General features: G+C 40.6%; 1 protein-coding gene across 1 annotated transcript; it reads left to right on the top strand.

The window, feature by feature from the left end:
* Positions 1–915: 915 nt before the first annotated feature.
* LOC120205669 lies at positions 916–1,956 on the top strand. Its single transcript, XM_039205537.1, has 2 exons — positions 916–1,169; positions 1,280–1,956. Exons 1-2 carry the CDS (start codon positions 951–953, stop codon positions 1,928–1,930), a joined length of 870 nt encoding a protein of 289 aa, XP_039061468.1. The 5' UTR covers positions 916–950; the 3' UTR covers positions 1,931–1,956.
* The last annotated feature ends 17,826 nt before the right edge of the window (positions 1,957–19,782 follow it).

Below are 19,782 nucleotides of genomic sequence, written 5' to 3'. Positions count from 1 at the left end.
ATTTATTTTCATTCGGCTCATCAATTTCTCCATTCCACTTGCCATTAAGTGACAAGGCATACCTATCTCCATACAATTATTATTATTAATTTGATGTATACAAGTCTTAAAAGTACATTTAAAAATAACAAATCAAGTTATAATTACAATAAAAATAGATTGCTGAACTATAATTAAAATTCATCATTATAATATACAAAGATATGATCAAAATACACATTCAAAATAAAAGATATGATCAAAATATATCTAAACAGAATCCACATATCAATAATTTCATTTATTTTTTAATAATATATGATCAAAACGTAATATTAGATATTATTTAAAAAATTAAATAACTAAAATGAAATTACAATAACAGTTGCATGAATAAATATGTAGATTACACTTGTTTATATTGGATACTCGAATATTCCAAGAAGATGTGGATCCTACTAAAATGGAAAAGCGCATTCCATCACATCATCTCTTGTCAAAGCCACGTACCATCTCAGGCGACGTGGCAGCTTCTTAGGCGATCAGATGTCCATCGTTAGTCCCCACCATTAGGATTAGCATAACCCCAAACGACAATTTTGCAGCTCTAATCAGTTTTAAAATTAAAATAACAATAAAAAAAACAAATAAAACTTAAAGCTAATATCGGAATATTTTTATTTTCGAAGCACATCCACACTGCTTCTTCGGTCTTCAATTCGTATCATGCTTCGTTTGATCTGACTCAGCAAACAATGACCGCTCGACACGTAAGCATTGACCTCACCCGTTTCCTTGGCCGCGGCGATTTCTTCGTCCACCTGGGACAGCTGGACCCCACGTAGGACCCAACACGCTCTTGTTATAATTTTAGTGTTTGATGCAACTTCTGCTATAAATTTGGTCTCCTAACCCGAAACCCGTCGACACCAAAATCCTAAAGCAATAAATTGTTTCCGGTGGCCGGAGGAATGGAAAAGGTCTCCGTGACTCGACAGAATTCCGATGAATTCGACAAATTCCTAGACGGAGCGGCGAGTTTTGCTGATATGATGTTTGGGTTCATGGACGAAAGCAAAGATTTAAACGAAAAAAAATCGGGAGACTTCGTCGGCGGCGGCGACGATGAGGATGATACACAGGTTGAACAGAGGATAATTTTCTGGGAAAACCAAGAACGGCTTCTTCAGGTAAACGTTGCCCAATAATTTAAATTAAACACACACACAAAAAACCATAGACTTGGGAGAATTTAAAGATTGGATGATTAACATTTTTTTTGTCATCAACGTTGGTTTAGGCAACGTTGTTTCGAACTACTTCTCTAGAATTGAAAATTCGACGAGCTACGAAAGAAGCATTGAGTGAACTGAATACGGTGGGAGTGCAATGTGCTTGTCGGAGACCGGTGGCCGGACAATGCCGGAGATGTTTACAAAGGGAACTCTCGGTTCGTCTCCAAACCGCAGGTTTCAATTGTTACACATGCAAGTCCAAGTGGAGGAGCTCCCCTGAAATTCCCTCCGGGGAGTACACGTATTTAGAAGTACTCGACAAATCGAATCCCAAAAGAGGTAACGTAACGGTGGTGATCGAGTTGAATTTTCGAGCCGAATTCGAAATGGCGAGGGCCAACGAAGATTACAACAAGTTAACCGCTCTGCTACCGGAACTGTTCGTCGGCAAAACGGAGAGGCTGAGAGCATTGATCAAAATACTATGCGTGGCAGCCAAAAAATGCATGAAAGAGAAGAAGATGCACTTGGCTCCATGGAGGAGGCACAGGTACATGCAAGCCAAGTGGCTTGGAACGTACGAGAGTACAACGCCAGCACCGTTGCAGTTGGGGTATTCCGACCGGCCACAGAAGCCCAAGGCTTCGATGTTAACCTTTGATCTGCGGGAGAATTTGCCTGCCATGCATTACACTGCTGTCGAAGTTGTGCGGTGAATGGAAACGAGAACCATAATTTTGTTTAAATAAACAAATTAAGTTTTGATCACCTCTTTGTAGATAGTAATCACACTATTATGATTATAATCTCTTGGCTTTTCTAAATTCGCAAAGGGTGGTAGAAGCTGTTAAGTATGATTAGAGGACGGAGAGAAGAACTAGGTTTGTTTTGGCTCATAATTTCTACTGTATAATATTAATTAAGAAGAGCATAGTAAATACTCAAACGAGTTTAATATTTTTTATACTCGATTTCTTAATACTATAATTTTTTTCTTAATTTCATAAATTAAATTTATTACCATTAAAGAATTTATCACTTCTAGGCTTATACTTATTGACTATGGTTCATAAATTGATTCTCCTACTCTTATAGCATTGTTTTAGAGTTAGATTTAATGTCTCCTTAATTGTTTTTATTTGATTATTTTATTATTATAATTGTGATTTGAATAATCAGACTTATTATATCACATTGATAGTTGTTCATAATCATTTCAAATAAAATTATTTATTTTTTAAATATTTTTAAATATTTCTTATTTATTTTATAAAATTGATTATTCTTATTAATTAATTTTTTAAAAGAGAAGCTTATAACAAAACCAAGTTATTGGAAGGGTTATATTTAGTTCATTATTTAATTTTCCATCGAAGTTGCAAAATATCTATCAGAATTTGTGCTCCTCCATTGGCTGTCCAACTATGGGGTGTTTGAGCAATCATTATTAATAGGTGGAGCCGCAGTTTGAGCAGTGTTTTCCTTTCAACCGGCAGGTTACGTAAGCTGAGTGACGAAACCACCTGATCTCACTCTTATCTCCCATCATCCATCGTAATGGCGATTTCGACGTTTTCCATTTTTTTAATAATAGAGTAGAGATTTTACATTAGAGAGAAACTAGTCCTATGGTGGGATGGTCCGAGAATATCTCGGCTAAGACTGTTGTGAAGAGCAGTTGGAGCTGATTGGAAGATGCATATTGAGCCATCATTGTTGACATCAGTTTTAGCTAGATAACCGGCAACAAAATTCGCTTCACGCTTAATCAATTTGAATTCTAATAATCAATTCTTGGAGATGATTTGGTTAATCATACGAATCATATAAATTGGGGAGGTCGGATAGGTAGAGGAAGTGATGAGGTGAAAAGCCTCGGCACTATTAGTTTGACATTGAACCTTATTATAACCATAATTTCAAGCTAGTTTAAGGCCTTCATAGATACCCCAAAGTTCAGCTTGAAGAATGGTGGAGCGACCAATGTATTTGTTGAATCCTACTAACTATGTTCTTTCGTAGTTTCAAATAATTCCACCAACAGTGTTAAGAGAGGAGCGAGAATTTACAGCGCCATCAGTGTTAAGAGAAATCCAATCGTTGGGCGCGGGAGTCCATTGCACAGCTTCATTCCCTTTCGGTAAATTAATAACGACATTTGTTTGTCTGTGTATATATAATGACACCAAAATAAGCCAGCTTCATGTTGGGTCTACGGCGATGGAGCTTCATATGGAACACTTGGCTCAAAATTGGGGTTCGAGAAAGGGAACGAAACGGTCTCGTTGCTCTTCTGCTAAAGTTGAGAGGAGAATCATTGAGAAAAACAGGAGAAATCATATGAAGGATTTGCTCTCCCTGCTCAATTCACTCCTCCCCCGTCATAATCCCAAGGTATTTTAATTTATTTTTTTTGATAAATTTGAATTTATTATTGTCGCAACCGTCTTTCGGTTGGGCCCCGGAATTGGGCTTCGACTTGAAAAATGTAGATTGGAGTCGCCACCGATCATTTATTTAAAAATAAATGGGTTGATCGGATACCCTATTTCTTACCTGATCTGCGTCTTACCTGAGATGTGTCGGATTCGGGAATCGGTTACAGTCAAGGAAGGGCTAGCACCCTTGAACTGCCCTTTCGGTACTGTGTAATTTCCAGTTGTCTTTAATAAAGAAAATTGAAAGTTAAATTAAAAGGTAACGTATAATCCAAAATTATTTACCTTAGATTGATTTGAAAATATCTTTAAAAAGTCAAGAATCATGTTAAAAAGGTATTGAAAATAATGAAAAATGAAATAAAGGAAATAAAAAATGAGATAAGGTAAGGATAAAATAAGAAAATGGAATACCTACAATGGAATAGATGGAAACAAAATAAAACAATGTCAAACATAAAGGAAATGAACAACATAAAGAAAATAATAATGATGATGTACGTATAGTAAACAAATAGATGAATACCTGAATGAATTAAAAAAAGAAATAAAGAAAATAGAAATAAATGTAAGAGAAAATAATAGTACATATATCCATAATAATAATACAATAGTTTTTAATGCAAAACAACATAAAAATGATAGGATACGTACACATATAACGCTAAAGAAAACACTAGAAAATATATGTACATATATATAATTAAAATATTTATAAAAAAAACTAATAAAACTAAGGGATGAAACGTTTATATATATAAATACATATGATAATTTGTAAACAAAAATAAAAAGTCATGAAATAAGGGAGAAAAAAATACATGTATATATAAAGTAATAATAATAAAAAATGGCTATATTAAAATTTAAAAAAAGGCAAAATAATAGTAACTGGACTAAATCGAAAGAAAACCACGATTGAAGGTCGAATTTAAAAAAAATCGAGTTTAAAAAACTGGATTTGGGGTTAAAATTGAAACTTTCAAAACAGGAGGGTCAAAAACGCGATTTACCCTTTAAAACAACAGAAACACGCGGATCCCCTCATGATGGGTCGGGTTGCACGCGGATCTCCTGATGGGTTCAATATTTAAGCCAATAAAACATTTTAAAATTCATTCTAGCCTTAGTTGAAACCGAAGGCTCTCTCCCATTCCCTTCTTCCTCTGCCTTGTTCTTCAGACATGAAGAACAAGGGCCATGCGCCGCCGCCTGAGAATGGTGACCACCGCCTCGCCGCCGCTCATCAGCGATGATCCACCACGAAACCCAAATTTTTAAAGAGCATCCTTCTCTCATAGTTCAAAATCCAACCGGTTTTTCAGAAATCAAACTTAAAAAAACACAGATCTAGGAAATAGATTTTCCAGAAAAAAATGCTTCACTTCGCTCGTCGGCCAAAATGCAACTCATGGGTTCCGTTCGCACCAAACAACACAGGAGATACAACATGCAAGGTGAGAAACCGAACAGACAAGGTAAAAGAAAAAAAAAACTACCTCTTTTTTATTGATTTTTTCGAACGTCTTTACAAGGGCTTGGACCTTCTTGGCTATTGTGTGTGGGTGGATGTTACACAGTGATTTTGTATGTGAATCCAGTATCCAAAAAAAATCCCCTTTGTTGTGTTAATTACAAGCCTATTTATACTAAAATAAAAACCTAATTTTAGACTACATGTTTGAGTCCTAATGGAACTCTAATGCTTTGTTGTTTTCCACATGCACGTTGTTGGTTTGTTGCCGAGAAGCATGGAGACGTGAAGGATAAGAGGCCTTCGGTGTGGAGGAGTCCTTGAGCGAAGCATGCGGCGCTGGATGGGGGAAACTGCTAGGGTTGCGCGTGTTGGGTCTGACATAGAAACAAAACAAATGTAAATTTGTTAGTTTACTAAAATAATAATATTTATACAATATATAATATATATATAACATATAAATATGTGTGATTTTAAAAAAAAATGTGTCTACAGCTGCCCCTCTTTGCCCATAGTCGTGTAACGGGGATAGGGCAAAGATTAAAAGACACACTTTTCGTTTACCCAAAACGTATCCAAATTTAACATCATCCATATAAGGGTCAAGTCCCATCGAATATCCTCTCCTGTAGAGTTGAAATCCGATCATTGGACTAAATCATACAATTACTCCCTCGCCGGGAGGTTGAGCCAAAATTGGAAAATTCTGAGCACGAAATCCTTCGTCGCGAAGTTGAAAACGAGCTCAAAGCTTTTGACAAGTGGCCTCTGAATCGTCTTCTGGCTCAAGATACTTCGTTGTGAAGGTGGAACTTGACCTGAAGACTTTGGTGTTGTGATGTTACAGGTGACCCCTTTGTCGTGAAGTTGGGTCAATCTGTTAGGGTACGATACCATTTGTTGTGAAGTTGAGCCTGGAATTGGATATCCTTCGTTGTGAAGTTGAAATCCAAGTAAGTTGCATTGTTCCGAGTCCAATATCCTCCGCCGTGAAGTTGAAATTGGTTCTGGAACTGGGAAATTGTTTGTTGACAGTCAGCCGCCCCTTCGTTGTGAAGTTGAGCTTGTGTTGTCTGGAGTCCAATATCCTTCGTTGTGAAGTTGAAATTGGCTCTGAATTTGAGAAATGTTTGTTGACAACCAGCGGTCCCTTCGTCGTGAAGTTGAACTTGCGTTGTCTGGAGTCCAATATCCTTCGTTGTGAAGTTGAAATTGGCTCTGAAATTGAGAAATGTTTGTTGACAACCAGCGGTCCCTTCGTCGTGAAGTTGAACTTGCGTTGTCTGGAGTCCAATATCCTTCGTTGTGAAGTTGAAATTGGCTCTGAAATTGAGAAATGTTTGTTGACAACCAGCGGTCCCTTCGTCGTGAAGTTGAACTTGCGTTGTCTGGAGTCCAATATCCTTCGTTGTGAAGTTGAAATTGGCTCTGAAATTGAGAAATGTTTGTTGACAACCAGCGGTCCCTTCGTTGTGAAGTTGAACTTGCGTTGTCCGGAGTCCAATATCCTTCGTTGTGAAGCTGAAATTAGCTCTGGGTAAAACCTGCAAAGATATGCATATATGTGATGTTATGGATGTCATGCTCTTAGGTATGCCTAAAATGCATATGCAACATATGTTATCCTGAGCTCTGGAGAGTAATCTCGATCTCCGGTGGCCTGTCGTTGTTGACTCTTGAGCTTGAAGTTCCGATCTCTGATCTTAAATTCTTCAAACGTTTGATGATTTTTTTTTTTTTTGAAGATGCTCCTCAACCATCTCAAGCATGTGCATGAGCCTTGATCGGCTTCTGGGTACCTGTACTTTTCAATGAATCTTTGTACAGCAATATGCGATTATCTTTCATAAAAATAAATAAACCATTAGGTTTAAATCTAATTCAAGATGCTCAAAAGGTATTGGAGGAAAGATGGTCTTTATTCATAAAGGCGGAGAAGAACAAATAATACATGGCAAACATTCTAGAAAACGAATACACAATGATGTGTAAATGAATGTCTTAGATCTCGATAACGTGGGCACATCTGAGTTGAAAAGCCGTTTGGTGACTTTGAGTGCAGCCTTTGCCAAAGGATCTTTGAAAATGCGACGATGTTTGGGAGGGTGCAACATTTCTCCGATTTGTTGAGTTCGTAGAAGATTCATGTGCCGGGATGTTTCCACTGTTGATATCCAAATCGCCCTTTCCGGGTTTTCAACTTGGACCCATCCTTAGTTGCAAGACGCCCTTTGCGGGTTTTCATCTTGAACCCACCTTATTTTCTCTTCTTTTTTCTTTTTCTTTTTTTAATTTTAGGGCGCCCTTTCGGGTTTTCACCCTAAACGTTTTTTTTTTTTTCAACTTAGGACGCCCTCTCGGGTTTTCATCCTAAGCGAAGTATTTCTTGACTGCGTCCGAGTTGATGGGATGTGGCAGTTCAGGTCCGTCCATTTCAGCCAGGACGAGGGCTCCTCCGGAGAAAGCCTTTTTCACGACATAAGGTCCTTCCCAATTTGGCGTCCATTTTCCTCGGACATCTTTATGGACCGGCCAAATTCTTTTTAGCACTAGATCCCCTTCGCGGAATATTCTCGGGCGCACCTTTTTGTCATGTGCTCGGATCATTCGTTTCTGATAGATTTGACCATGATGAATGGCTTTCAGTCTTTTTTCATCTATCAGATTAAGCTGATCATATCTGGATTGTGCCCATTCTGCATCATCCAGTTTGACTTCTGACAAGACCCTAAGAGACGGAATCTCGACTTCAATGGGTAGCACTGCTTCCATTCCATAGGCTAGCGAAAATGGAGTTGCCCCAGTCGAAGTTCGTACCGAGGTTCGATAAGCGAACAAAGCAAAAGGCAACTTCTCATGCCAGTCTTTGTAAGTTTCAGTTGTTTTCTCCACTATCTTCTTAATATTTTTGTTTGCTGCTTCTACTGCTCCGTTCATCTTTGGTCTGTAAGCAGTGGAATTGTGATGTTTTATGTTGAACTGTTCGCAAGCAGCACTCACCATCTTGTTGTTCAAGTTTGTTGCGTTATCGGTGATAATCCTTTCAGGTAGACCATACCGACATATAATTTCTTTCTTCAGAAACTTGCAAATAGTGGATTGAGTGACACTGGCGTATGACGCAGCCTCTACCCATTTCGTGAAATAGTCAATTGCTACGAGAATGAAACGGTGACCATTCGAAGCCTTCGGATGGATTTGCCCGATAACGTCCATGCCCCACACAGAAAAAGGCCATGGTGACGTCATTACATGAAGTGAATGGGGTGGAACATTTATCTTGTCTCCATAAATCTGACATTTATGACATCTCCTAGCATAGTTGATGCAATCACTTTCCAGTGTGGACCAAAAATATCCGCATCTCATTATTTGTCTTGACATCATATGCCCATTTGCATGTGCTCCACAAACCCCATCATGTACTTCTTCCACTATCATTTTTGCCTCTTCAGCATCGACGCACCTTAACAGAACTTGGTTATGGCTTTTCTTGTATAAAACCTCTCTGTCAAGGACATATCCAGCTGCCAACCTTCTAAGGGTTCTCTTCTCGATTTCAGTGGTTTTTTCTGGATAACTCCGATGCTTGATATACTGCAGAATGTCGTAGTACCAAGGCTTAGTGTCTTTCACTTCTTCAATTTGGTAACAATGAGCTGGGTACTCATACGACTGCATGTTAATTGGCATCATTTCAGACTCCCCGCCAGCCTTGAATGTGGCTGCCAAGGTAGCTAAAGCGTCAGCCATTTGATTTTCTTCTCTAGGCACGTAGTGGAAGGTGACTTCGTCGAACTCTTCGAGCAGATCCAACACTAGTTTTCGGTACTCTAACAGCTTTATATCCTTGGTTTCCCACTCTCCTCGGAGCTGATAGATTACTAAGGCTGAGTCTCCATACACCCGTAAAGTCTTTATATTTTGCCCCAGTGCAGCCCGAATTCCCAAGACACATGCTTCATATTCTGCCATGTTATTGGTGCAATCAAAGTTCAGTCTGCTGGTAAATGGGTAGTGACTCCCTTCTGGGGAGATTAAAATTGCTCCGATGCCATGTCCTAGTGCGTTTGATGCCCCATCGAAGTGCATTCTCCAGGAACCGTCCGTTGAAATGCTTGCTTCCTCTAAAGATATGGCCATTAAGTCCTCATCTGGGAAATCAAAGTCCAGCGGCTCATAGCTCTCATCAGTTCTGCTTGCCAAAAAATCGGATATGGCGCTGCCTTTTACCGCTTTTTGGCTAACGTATTCGATGTCAAATTCAGACAAAAGCATCTGCCATCGGGCTAACCTTCCGGATAGAGCAGGTACACCCATCATGTATTTTAGTGGGTCTAACTTGGAAATCAGCCAAGTGGTGTGATACAACATGTATTGTCGAAGTCTTTTTGTAGCCCATATCAGGGCACAACAAACCTTCTCAATAGGAGGATATCAGACCTCGCCATCGGTGAACTTCTTGCTTAAGTAGTAGATGGCTCTTTCCTTCTTCCCAGACTCATCGTGTTGGCCCAGAACACACCCCATGGAGTTCTCGAATATGGAGAGATACAAAAACAGAGGTTTTCCTGGGATAGGGGACATCAGGACAGGAGTGTGAGACAAGTACTCTTTTACCTTCTCAAATGCAATCTGACAATTTTTATCCCATGCTCCAGGGCTATTCTTTCGGAGGAGACGAAAGATGGGGTCACATTTGTCGGTTAACTGAGAGATGAACCGAGCTATGTAGTTTAGTCTGCCCAGAAAACCTCGGACTTCTTTTTGGGTTCGTGGTGGAGGTAGATTCTGGATAGCCTTAACCTTATCAGGATCGACCTGTATGCCTCTCCTGCTGACTATAAAGCCTAGTAGTTTTCCAGATGTTACCCCGAAGGTACACTTGCTAGGGTTTAGTCTCAGCTGGAACTTTCTCAATCTCTGGAAGAGCTTCCTCAGATTCTTGACATGTTCACTCTCGGTCTCTGCCTTGACAATCATGTCGTCGACATAAACCTCGATTTCTTTGTGCATCATGTCATGGAACAGGGTCACCATAGCTCTCTGATATGTTGCCCCAGCATTCTTTAATCCGAAAGGCATCACTTTGTAACAGAAAGTTCCCCACATTGTGACGAAAGTGGTCTTCTCCATGTCTTCGGGATGCATCTTGATCTGATTGTACCCCGAAAATCCATCCATGAATGAAAAGTAGGCGTTCCCGGCCGTATTGTCCACCAGAGTGTCTATGTGTGGCAGAGGAAAGTTGTCCTTGGGACTGGCCTTATTAAGGTCCCGGTAATCGACACACATGCGTACTTTCCCGTCCTTTTTCGGCACAGGCACTATGTTGGCCACCCACTCAGGGTATTTGGCCACTTGGAGAAAACTGGCATCAAATTGCTTCTTGATTTCTTCCTTGATCTTAAGAAGCATTTCTGGTCGCATTCTTCTCAGTTTTTGCTGCACTGGTTTGAATTCTGGTTTGATTGGTAGTTTGTGAACTACCATATCTGTGTCTAGTCCGGCATGTCTTGATACGACCAAGCAAAACATCTTCGTACTCCTGAAGTAAGGCTATCAGGTTTTTTCTTGCTTCAGTCGAAAGAGTTGTGCCGATTTTAACCTCCTTTCGATCTACCTCAGTGCCCAAATTTAAGATTTCGATCGCCTCCTCATGTGGCAGTATTTGCTTTTCTTCTTTTTCTATCATTCTCAACAATTCGGTAGGCAAGTTGTACCCTTCTTCATTATCGCATTCTTCAAATTCCCCAAGACAAATGGTTGATTCAAAATCCACCTCCGGATCAGGGTCATTAGTGCCCACATTATCATTATCTGGGAACCTGAAAGGAGGAAGATGTGTATGTGTGAGAGGATAATATCCCACACGGAATGGTCAAAAACTAACTTTGAGAGTAACTGGAAATGAAGTACTGGAATGAAGGAGATAGAGAATGAATTCAAAAATAAAAGAAAAGTTTGTTTGCCATGGAAAAGAAAAATGCATCTTTTATTAGACTTAAACAAAACATTTATTCACCCTTACAAAAGATCACCTATTGCCCCGGGTATAGGCAAATAGGGATAGTTCGAATATTACTCTGAAAGATTCTTGTAAACCACAGGTAGTTCTTCCACCGACCAACTGCTAGGCACGAACCCATGTGGCAGAAGGCATATCCCGGATCTATCTCCGTTGTCGACATCTTCTGTGGTCATGGCATTAACGTTCAGATCTTCCAGAGCCGTTTCTAACTCGGATGTGGTGGTCTCAAACACATAACCACCTGACTTGAATGTTCTGAAAAGCGGCGGGAATGTCATGGGCTTCCTTTGAAATTCGTTCCCAGTCAATCTGGCCAATCTTCTCTCCCGGTTCTTTTGGATCTCCTTTCTCTTTTCATGATAACTGGCTGAAAACGAGCCCAAATTGGTCTAATTTTGAGATAGGAATGACAGGATTGATCATCCCTTGCAAATATTTCCCAAAACCTCTCCCGGTTCTGGCGCCTCGGCCTAGGGTTTGCTTTATCTCCATCCTTGTGCATTTGGAGAGTCGAGGTCTTGGGATTCTCTTTCCTTCTGCCACAAATGTGGCATTCACAAACTCCAAAGAGCGGAACGAACATTCTACCGCTTCCTCGTCTACTTCGATGTATGGAGCCTCCGTGGTCACGCTTGCCACGATATCTTCCTCAGCGTTGATGATTACTAAGGCCCCGTCAATGACAAATTTAACTTTCTGGTGCAACGTGGAGGGTACTGCACCTGCTTGATGAATCCACGGCCTTCCCAAAAGACAACTATAGGACGGCATGATATCCATCACAAGGAACTCAACATCATAGGTGGCTGGTCCGATGGTCAATGGTACCTCAATCTTTCCGATTACCTCTCTTTTGGTCCCATCAAATGCTCGGACCACATTATGACAAGCTCTCATATGAGAGGTATCTATTGGTAGCCTCTTCAATGTAATCGAAGGCATCACGTTCAGGGCTGAACCGTTATCAATTAAGACACTTGGTAAAGCGTGCCCTTTACAGTAGGTAGTAATATGTAACGCCTTTGTTCGACCTCTTCCTCCGGATGGAATCTCATCATCTGAAAACGAGATGAGATTATCAGCTTGAATATTGTTCACCAGTCGATCCATCTTGCTGACTGGTATGTCTTGTGGCACGAACGTTTGATTAAGGACATTTAACAATGCTTCTCGGTGTGCTTCCAAGCTTAAAAATAGTGCTAGCATTGAAGTACGTGTAGGTAAGTTGTGGAGCTGTTCTACAATGTTGTATTCGCTGTGCTTCAAGATCTTGAGGAACTCTTAGCTTCTTCTCCTTTATAGGTTCTTGACGACTAGCACATCTTCTTTGAAAGGCTCCAGTGGTCTTTGCCCCACTTTACTATTACCTCCTCCGGAAGTACTCACCTGACATTCGTACTTCCATGGCACTTGCCGATTGTCCTTATATTGAAAAGGCCGTGGTGCGGAGATTACCACCTTGGCTGGTGTTGTCACTGTCATGCTTGCCTTAGGGGTAATTATCAAAGGACTTCCCCTACCAAATTTTCTATCTGATGATTCTCCGGGGGCACAAACATCTGCTTCCCAAGAATCTTGAATTTCTTCGTAAAATTCCAACTCCTTTCGATCCATCATGAGCTGGACTAACAATCTGAACTCTGGGCAATCTTGCACTTTATGCCCTTCTTTGTTGTGGTAACAACAATGGTTACCATCTTCATTTTCTATCGTATCTGAATATGGTGCAAGAAATCCTGCTTTTACCATTTGGCTCCATACCCAAGCCAAAGGAGATTTGATTTCCGAAACACTTGATTTAATTCTCCTTCCCCTTTCAGTAGTAATGGCATTGATTCCTGTCTCCTGATGATTGGGCAAGGGATTCTGAGCGACGTTTGGTGCTCCGGAATTGAAAGTGATCCAATTCTTGTTTCTCATTCTTTGCACAAGTCTCTTGAATGCGAGACAACTTTCAATCGAATGCCCCTGCACACCGCCATGGTATTCGCAATGAGCGCTCTCGTCATACCATTTCGGGTAAGGGGGATTTATTGGATTCATAGGATAAGGCGACACTGCATGAGTGTCGAAGAGCTGTTGGTATAATTCTTTATACGTCATGGGAATGGGGTCAAACTGCTCCCTTTCCCTTTCTCTTCTTGGTTCTCTCTGGTTCTGTCTAGAAGTACCGGATGGTACAGCTGCTGTGGAATTTGAGCTCGAGATCGTAACCCCCTTGCTGACACTGTAGGTGTTTACATTGTTGATCTCTCGCTCCTTGTTTTTCGTGGGAGGCTTTTTACTGGAGTCTCATCCCTCAATCTTTCCTTGTTTAATGGCCAACTCGATCATTTCGCCGGCCATGACTAAATCTGAAAAACCCCGACGTGATTGCTACCAAATGCCCGAAGTAAGGTGCCCTCAGGGTCTGTACAAACAGCTTTCTAGTTTCCTTTTCATCCAAAGGTGGATGAACTTGCACAGATAAATCCCTCCATCTCTGTGCGTACTGTCGGAAACTCTCATTGTGTTTCTTCTCCAGGCTTTTTAACATGACCCGGTCTGGTCTCATATCGTTGATATGCTTATACTGCTCCAGGAAAGACTTGGCTAAGTCTTTCCACGTCTTGATATGAGTTCGGCTAAGCTGGTTGTACCACCGAATAGCTGAACCGGACAGGCTCTCCTGAAAACAATGGATCAGGAGTTGATCATTCCCTCCATATCCTGTCATCTTTCGACAGAACATAGTGATATGGGCTGAAGGGCAGCTGTTCCCGTCGAACTTCTCAAACTCAGGAATTTTAAACTTTGGTGGAAGTACCAAGTCTGGAACTAGGCTTAGCTCCATTGCGTCCACTCCATAATAATCATGGTCTCCCTGGACCATCTTTATTTGATCTTCTAATATTTTTTATCTTTTCTTCCATCTTTTTGGCTTTATCTTCCTCGTCAAAGTCTGGGACATTATAATCATCCGGATGATCATCAGGGATGATTGTAGAAGTTTGTATCTTCACAGCAGTGCAACTTTCGCTTTGGTAGCGAATGGTCCCCGGGTAGTGCTGCTTTCCCTTTAGTAGCAGATGCGTCCCCGGGTAATATTCCGGGTGAGAGAACCACTTGCTGGGTTGGTGGTATGGCCACCCCCTCGGAAGAGATGCCCCCTGATGCACTAGCTTGCTGTAGACCTGACAACTTGGCTACGATTTGGTCGACCAAGGACTCCTGATTTTTCTTGATGGACTCAAGAGTACTTTCACTGTTCTGAGTCATCTTATCTTCTAGCTCCTTTTGAAGTCTTGCCATGTGTTCTTCGATCTTCTCCATTCTGGCTTCCATTTGTCTCTTTTTTGCTCGAGTATTGTGCGGGTGATGTGTATCTGATGCTTGCGGTGGTAAGCTCGGTGTCTGAGACATGTTCTGTTAGTTAATAGAATGTAAAAACATGGAAAATATAAAATAAACAAACATGAAATATAAAATGCAAGAAATGTAATGTATGATGTATGCAATTGGAGGCATTGATCCAGAAAAGTGTTCATTATTATAAATAATCCTTATTCAGACAAAAATGTTTTATCTTTTTAGAGACATAAAGACAGATTAAAGGTACATTCGGACTAAATCCTCTAGACCCCGAACAGCTTCTAGTAGGTTGACAAGTCTTCTGCCTTCATCTGTCACTGGTTGAATGCCTTGTCGAACCACACCAGCTTCCCTTGCTAGGCCGTGAAGATGACGGGCTGCTTTTTGCACTTGATCCAGGAAATCTCGGATGGTTGCGTCTCGGGCCCTCACCCTTCGTTGTGCTTGTTCCCAACGGAAACGCCATTGTAGTCCTCCGTCGAAGGGCACCATCTGAAGCTCGTTTGCTTGCCTGTTGAACCCATCTATAATAGCTTCTAACTCAGCTATCGTCTTGCCATCTTTCTCATGCTGTTTCTCTAAGTCAGCTACTCGAACTCTCAAGCGTTGGTTCTGATATTGACTATCTGCCAAGCGTCTTTGGACAGTCTTTGTTTGTTCTTTCCAAGCTCTCTCATCAGGCCCCTCGAACTTCCTTTTCAGGCTATGAGCTTCGTCTTTCCAGTATTCAGAGGCTACCTTCAACTTGGAGTTATCCTTGACCTTATCTTGATACCCCTTTCTCAAGTCTTCGAGCTCAAAACGGACTCTTTTTTGTTCTTTTTCCAGTTTTTCTGCCCGATCTTTCTGAGTCAGCATCAAGCTTCCACTGATAACGTTCAGCTTCAAGTTCCTTTATCCTTTGCTTCAGCTCATTACTCACGGCTTCAAACTCGGTCTTAGCTATCTCTAGTTCAGAAGGGACATGCCTGAGATGTTCCTCCATGGTCCGGGTGTCATCACAGTCTGGCACAGGGATATTGTCATTCTTTCTCATCTTCGCCACTCCACATAATCCGGAGTGAGCATACTTCTGGCAGCTACAACATCCATCCGGAATACTTTCCTCCACGAATCGGCTACTTCTTTGATCATTTTCTTATAGCTGTCGCCGTGATACTCAAACTCTGACCTAGCTAACCCGCATGTTGCTGGGACAAACTGACGTGCTCCATATTGTCTAAGTGCTAATAGCGGAGCATACCCGACTGCTCCCCAAAGTCCAAGTAAGGTCACAGTGTCGGAGTCACCACATCGAAAAAGAACATCACTGAGGAATAACCAAGGGCTCTCCAAACAATATCTCGGTCTTGAAGATGCGTAAAGACCTTCATCCATTTTTCTTTCGAGGCGCCTTCATGCCATTTTAAGGTAATAAATTCACCTAGAGGTGAATAGGTGGTGCTGAACGGCGGTAGGCAACCCCGTCAGTCTTCCAGAAGGCTGTGAATCCAGACTTGAAGGAGCTGAATGCACCCGGTGAATCTTCCTCCCCAGTTCTTCGGCAATGATTGAGAGATCGAAAGGTCTCCGCCAAGATGGCTGGTGCTGGATTGACCCTTCTCGAGAGTTGTTCGAATAGCTCCACCGGTGGCATCGATGTATCCCAAGGTCTTGGGATAGAATTAGACCATACAGACCTAATGCAACAGGTCTATTGTCTTCCATTCATCAGGATGTGCTTCATTAGTTGTTTGATATGAAGCCAAGCGATTCCTTCTCCACTACCCTTACATCGAGCTCGGTCAGTTACCCATTTTTCATCAACTCCGGCAACCTTGCTAGTGTTTTGAAAGTTGACTTTTAATGTGCTTAAGTAGGCCCGCTCGAGTTTGATGTTTTCACAATGCAGCAGTGTAGTGTACTCTTCTATGGTGGGCACCATGTCTTCCCGGTTAAAGGTGAAGCAACTGTATCCCGGGTTCCAGAATTGAACCAAGGCTCTAATTAAGGGCTCATCAATCTTAACATGAAGCAAAAGTGCAACATCACCGTACCGTTGGCTGAACTTCTGTTTCACCTCATTCTTCCAACCGTCCCAGATATCCCGGAGCTCTTGTACGTCATTTTGCTTTAGGCTGATCGAGGCGTAGCTAACCAGCTCTGACACATAGCTGTCTTGAAGACTGTCTCCCTTGTCCTTCTGAGTCTTCTCGGACCATAGTCGTACCTCAGGGTTTTTAATCTCTTGTATTACAACACCTTTATCCATTAATTCAGATTATTTTGTGCGTAATGAACGTCTTTTTAGGGATCAATGGCCTCTTGTTATGATGCAATGCTAAAACAACACAAAGGCAAATGGTAGTAAAAAAATAAATGAAAATAAAATATTGTCCTAGGTTTTGGAATGTGGTTTTGGGGTAGGCTCTATTTCTTCGAAGTCTCCTGGTTTAGGTTCTAAAAACGGTACCGAGTTTCCTTGCTGGTGCCCCTTGGGCTTACCAGACCCTTAGTCCTAAACCCATCACAGGCTTGTGTGGACTAAGTTAAACTCGAGGGGACACTTCCCTATGTCTATGCGGAGAATAAATTCACACGAAACAAGGTATATGAATCCCGAGGGCTACTCGCTAGGCATATGCGGTGAATAAATTCACACGAATGCGTCGCTTTCACCCCACTTAAAGGGTTCGGAGCTCGGTATAGAGCCTTTGGATGAAAAGGTTTGGAAAACTGAAATCATTAGAAAACGGTCAGTCCAACTATTTACTCAAAAAAAAATATATAACCAAAAGTAAGTAATAAGGATCGAAATGTTACCTTAAAGTTCCAACTTACCCTTTTCATTAAAAAGACAACTGGAAATTACCTTAGCCTGACCCACTTACCTGTGTCCCCAGCGGAGTCGCCAAGTTGTCGCAACCGTCTTTCGGTTGGGCCCCGGAATTGGGCTTCGACTTGAAAAATGTAGATTGGAGTCGCCACCGATCATTTATTTAAAAATAAATGGGTTGATCGGATACCCTATTTCTTACCTGATCTGCGTCTTACCTGAGATGTGTCGGATTCGGGAATCGGTTACAGTCAAGGAAGGGCTAGCACCCTTGAACTGCCCTTTCGGTACTGTGTAATTTCCAGTTGTCTTTATAAAGAAAATTGAAAGTAAATTAAAAGGTAACGTAATCCAAATTATTTACCTTAGATTGATTTGAAAATATCTTTAAAAAGTCAAGAATCATGTTAAAAAGGTATTGAATAATGAAAAATGAAATAAAGGAAATAAAAAATAAGATAAGGTAAGGATAAATAAGAAATGGAATACCTACAATGGAATAGATGGAAACAAAATAAACAATGTCAAACATAAAGGAAATGAACAACATAAGAAAATAATAATGATGATGTACGTATAGTAAACAAATAGATGAATACCTGAATGAATTAAAAAAAGAAATAAAGAAAATAGAAATAAATGTAAGAGAAAATAATAGTACATATATCCATAATAATAATACATAGTTTTTAATGCAAAACAACAAAAAGATAGGATACGTACACATATAACGCTAAAGAAAACACTAGAAAATATATGTACATATATATAATTAAAATATAAAAAAAACTAATAAAACTAAGGGATGAAACGTTTATATATATAAATACATATGATAATTGTAACAAAAATAAAAAGTCATGAATAAGGGAGAAAAAATACATGTATATATAAAGTAATAATAAAAAATGGCTATATTAAAATTTAAAAAAAGGCAAAATAATAGTAACTGGACTAAATCGAAAGAAACCACGATTGAAGGTCGAATTTAAAAAATCGAGTTTAAAAAACTGGATTTGGGGTTAAAATTGAAACTTTCAAAACAGGAGGGTCAAAAACGCGATTTACCCTTTAAAACAACAGAAACACGCGGATCCCCTCATGATGGGTCGGGTTGCACGCGGATCTCCTGATGGGTTCAATATTTAAGCCAATAAAACATTTTAAAATTCATTCTAGCCTTAGTTGAAACCGAAGGCTCTCTCCCATTCCCTTCTTCCTCTGCCTTGTTCTTCAGACATGAAGAACAAGGGCCATGCGCCGCCGCCTGAGAATGGTGACCTCATGGGTCGTTCGCACCAAACACACAGGAGATACAACATGCAAGGTGAGGAAACCGAACAGACAAGGTAAAAGAAAAAAAAAAACTACCTCTTTTTATTGATTTTTTCGAACGTCTTTACAAGGGCTTGGACCTTCTGGCTATGTGTGTGTGGGTGGATGTACACAGTGATTTGATGTGAATCCAGTATCCAAAAAAATCCCTTTGTGTTAATACAAGCCTATTTATACTAAAATAAAAACCTTTTAGAACTACATGTTGAGTCCTAATGGAACTCTAATGCTTGTTGTTTTCCACATGCCGTTGTTGGTTGTTGCGAGAGCATGGAGACGTGAAGGATAAGAGGCCTTCGGTGTGGGGAGTCCTTGAGCGAAGCATGCGGCGCTGGATGGGGGAAACTGCTAGGGTTGCGCGTGTTGGGTCTGATACAAGCCTATTTATACTAAAATAAAAACCTAATTTAGAACTACATGTTGAGTCCAATGGAACTCTAATGCTTGTTGTTTTCCACATGCCGTTGTTGGTTTGTTGCAGAAGCATGGAGACGTGAAGGATAGAGGCCTTCGGTGTGGAGAGTCCTGAGCGAAGCATGCGGCGCTGGATGGGGGAAACTGCTAGGGTTGCGCGTGTTGGGTCTGACATAGAAACAAAACAAATGTAAATTGTTAGTTTACTAAATATAATATTTATACAATATATAATATATATATAACATATAAATATGTGTGATTTTAAAAAAAAAAACTACCTCTTTTTTATTGATTTTTTCGAACGTCTTTACAAGGGCTTGGACCTTCTTGGCTATTGTGTGTGGGTGGATGTTACACAGTGATTTTGTATGTGAATCCAGTATCCAAAAAAAATCCCCTTTGTTGTGTTAATTACAAGCCTATTTATACTAAAATAAAAACCTAATTTTAGACTACATGTTTGAGTCCTAATGGAACTCTAATGCTTTGTGGTTTTCCACATGCACGTTGTTGGTTTGTTGCCGAGAAGCATGGAGACGTGAAAAACCTAATTTTAGACTACATGTTTGAGTCCTAATGGAACTCTAATGCTTTGTTGTTTTCCACATGCACGTTGTTGGTTTGTTGCCGAGAAGCATGGAGACGTGAAGGATAAGAGGCCTTCGGTGTGGAGGAGTCCTTGAGCGAAGCATGCGGCGCTGGAT

The sequence above is a fragment of the Hibiscus syriacus genome, unplaced genomic scaffold (assembly GCF_006381635.1).
Source record: "Hibiscus syriacus cultivar Baekdansim isolate YM2019G1 unplaced genomic scaffold, ASM638163v2 tig00000002_pilon, whole genome shotgun sequence".
Classification (NCBI taxonomy): domain Eukaryota; kingdom Viridiplantae; phylum Streptophyta; class Magnoliopsida; order Malvales; family Malvaceae; genus Hibiscus; species Hibiscus syriacus.
The sequence above is the reverse complement of the archived record's forward strand: the minus strand, read 5'-3'. Positions and strand labels throughout refer to the sequence as shown.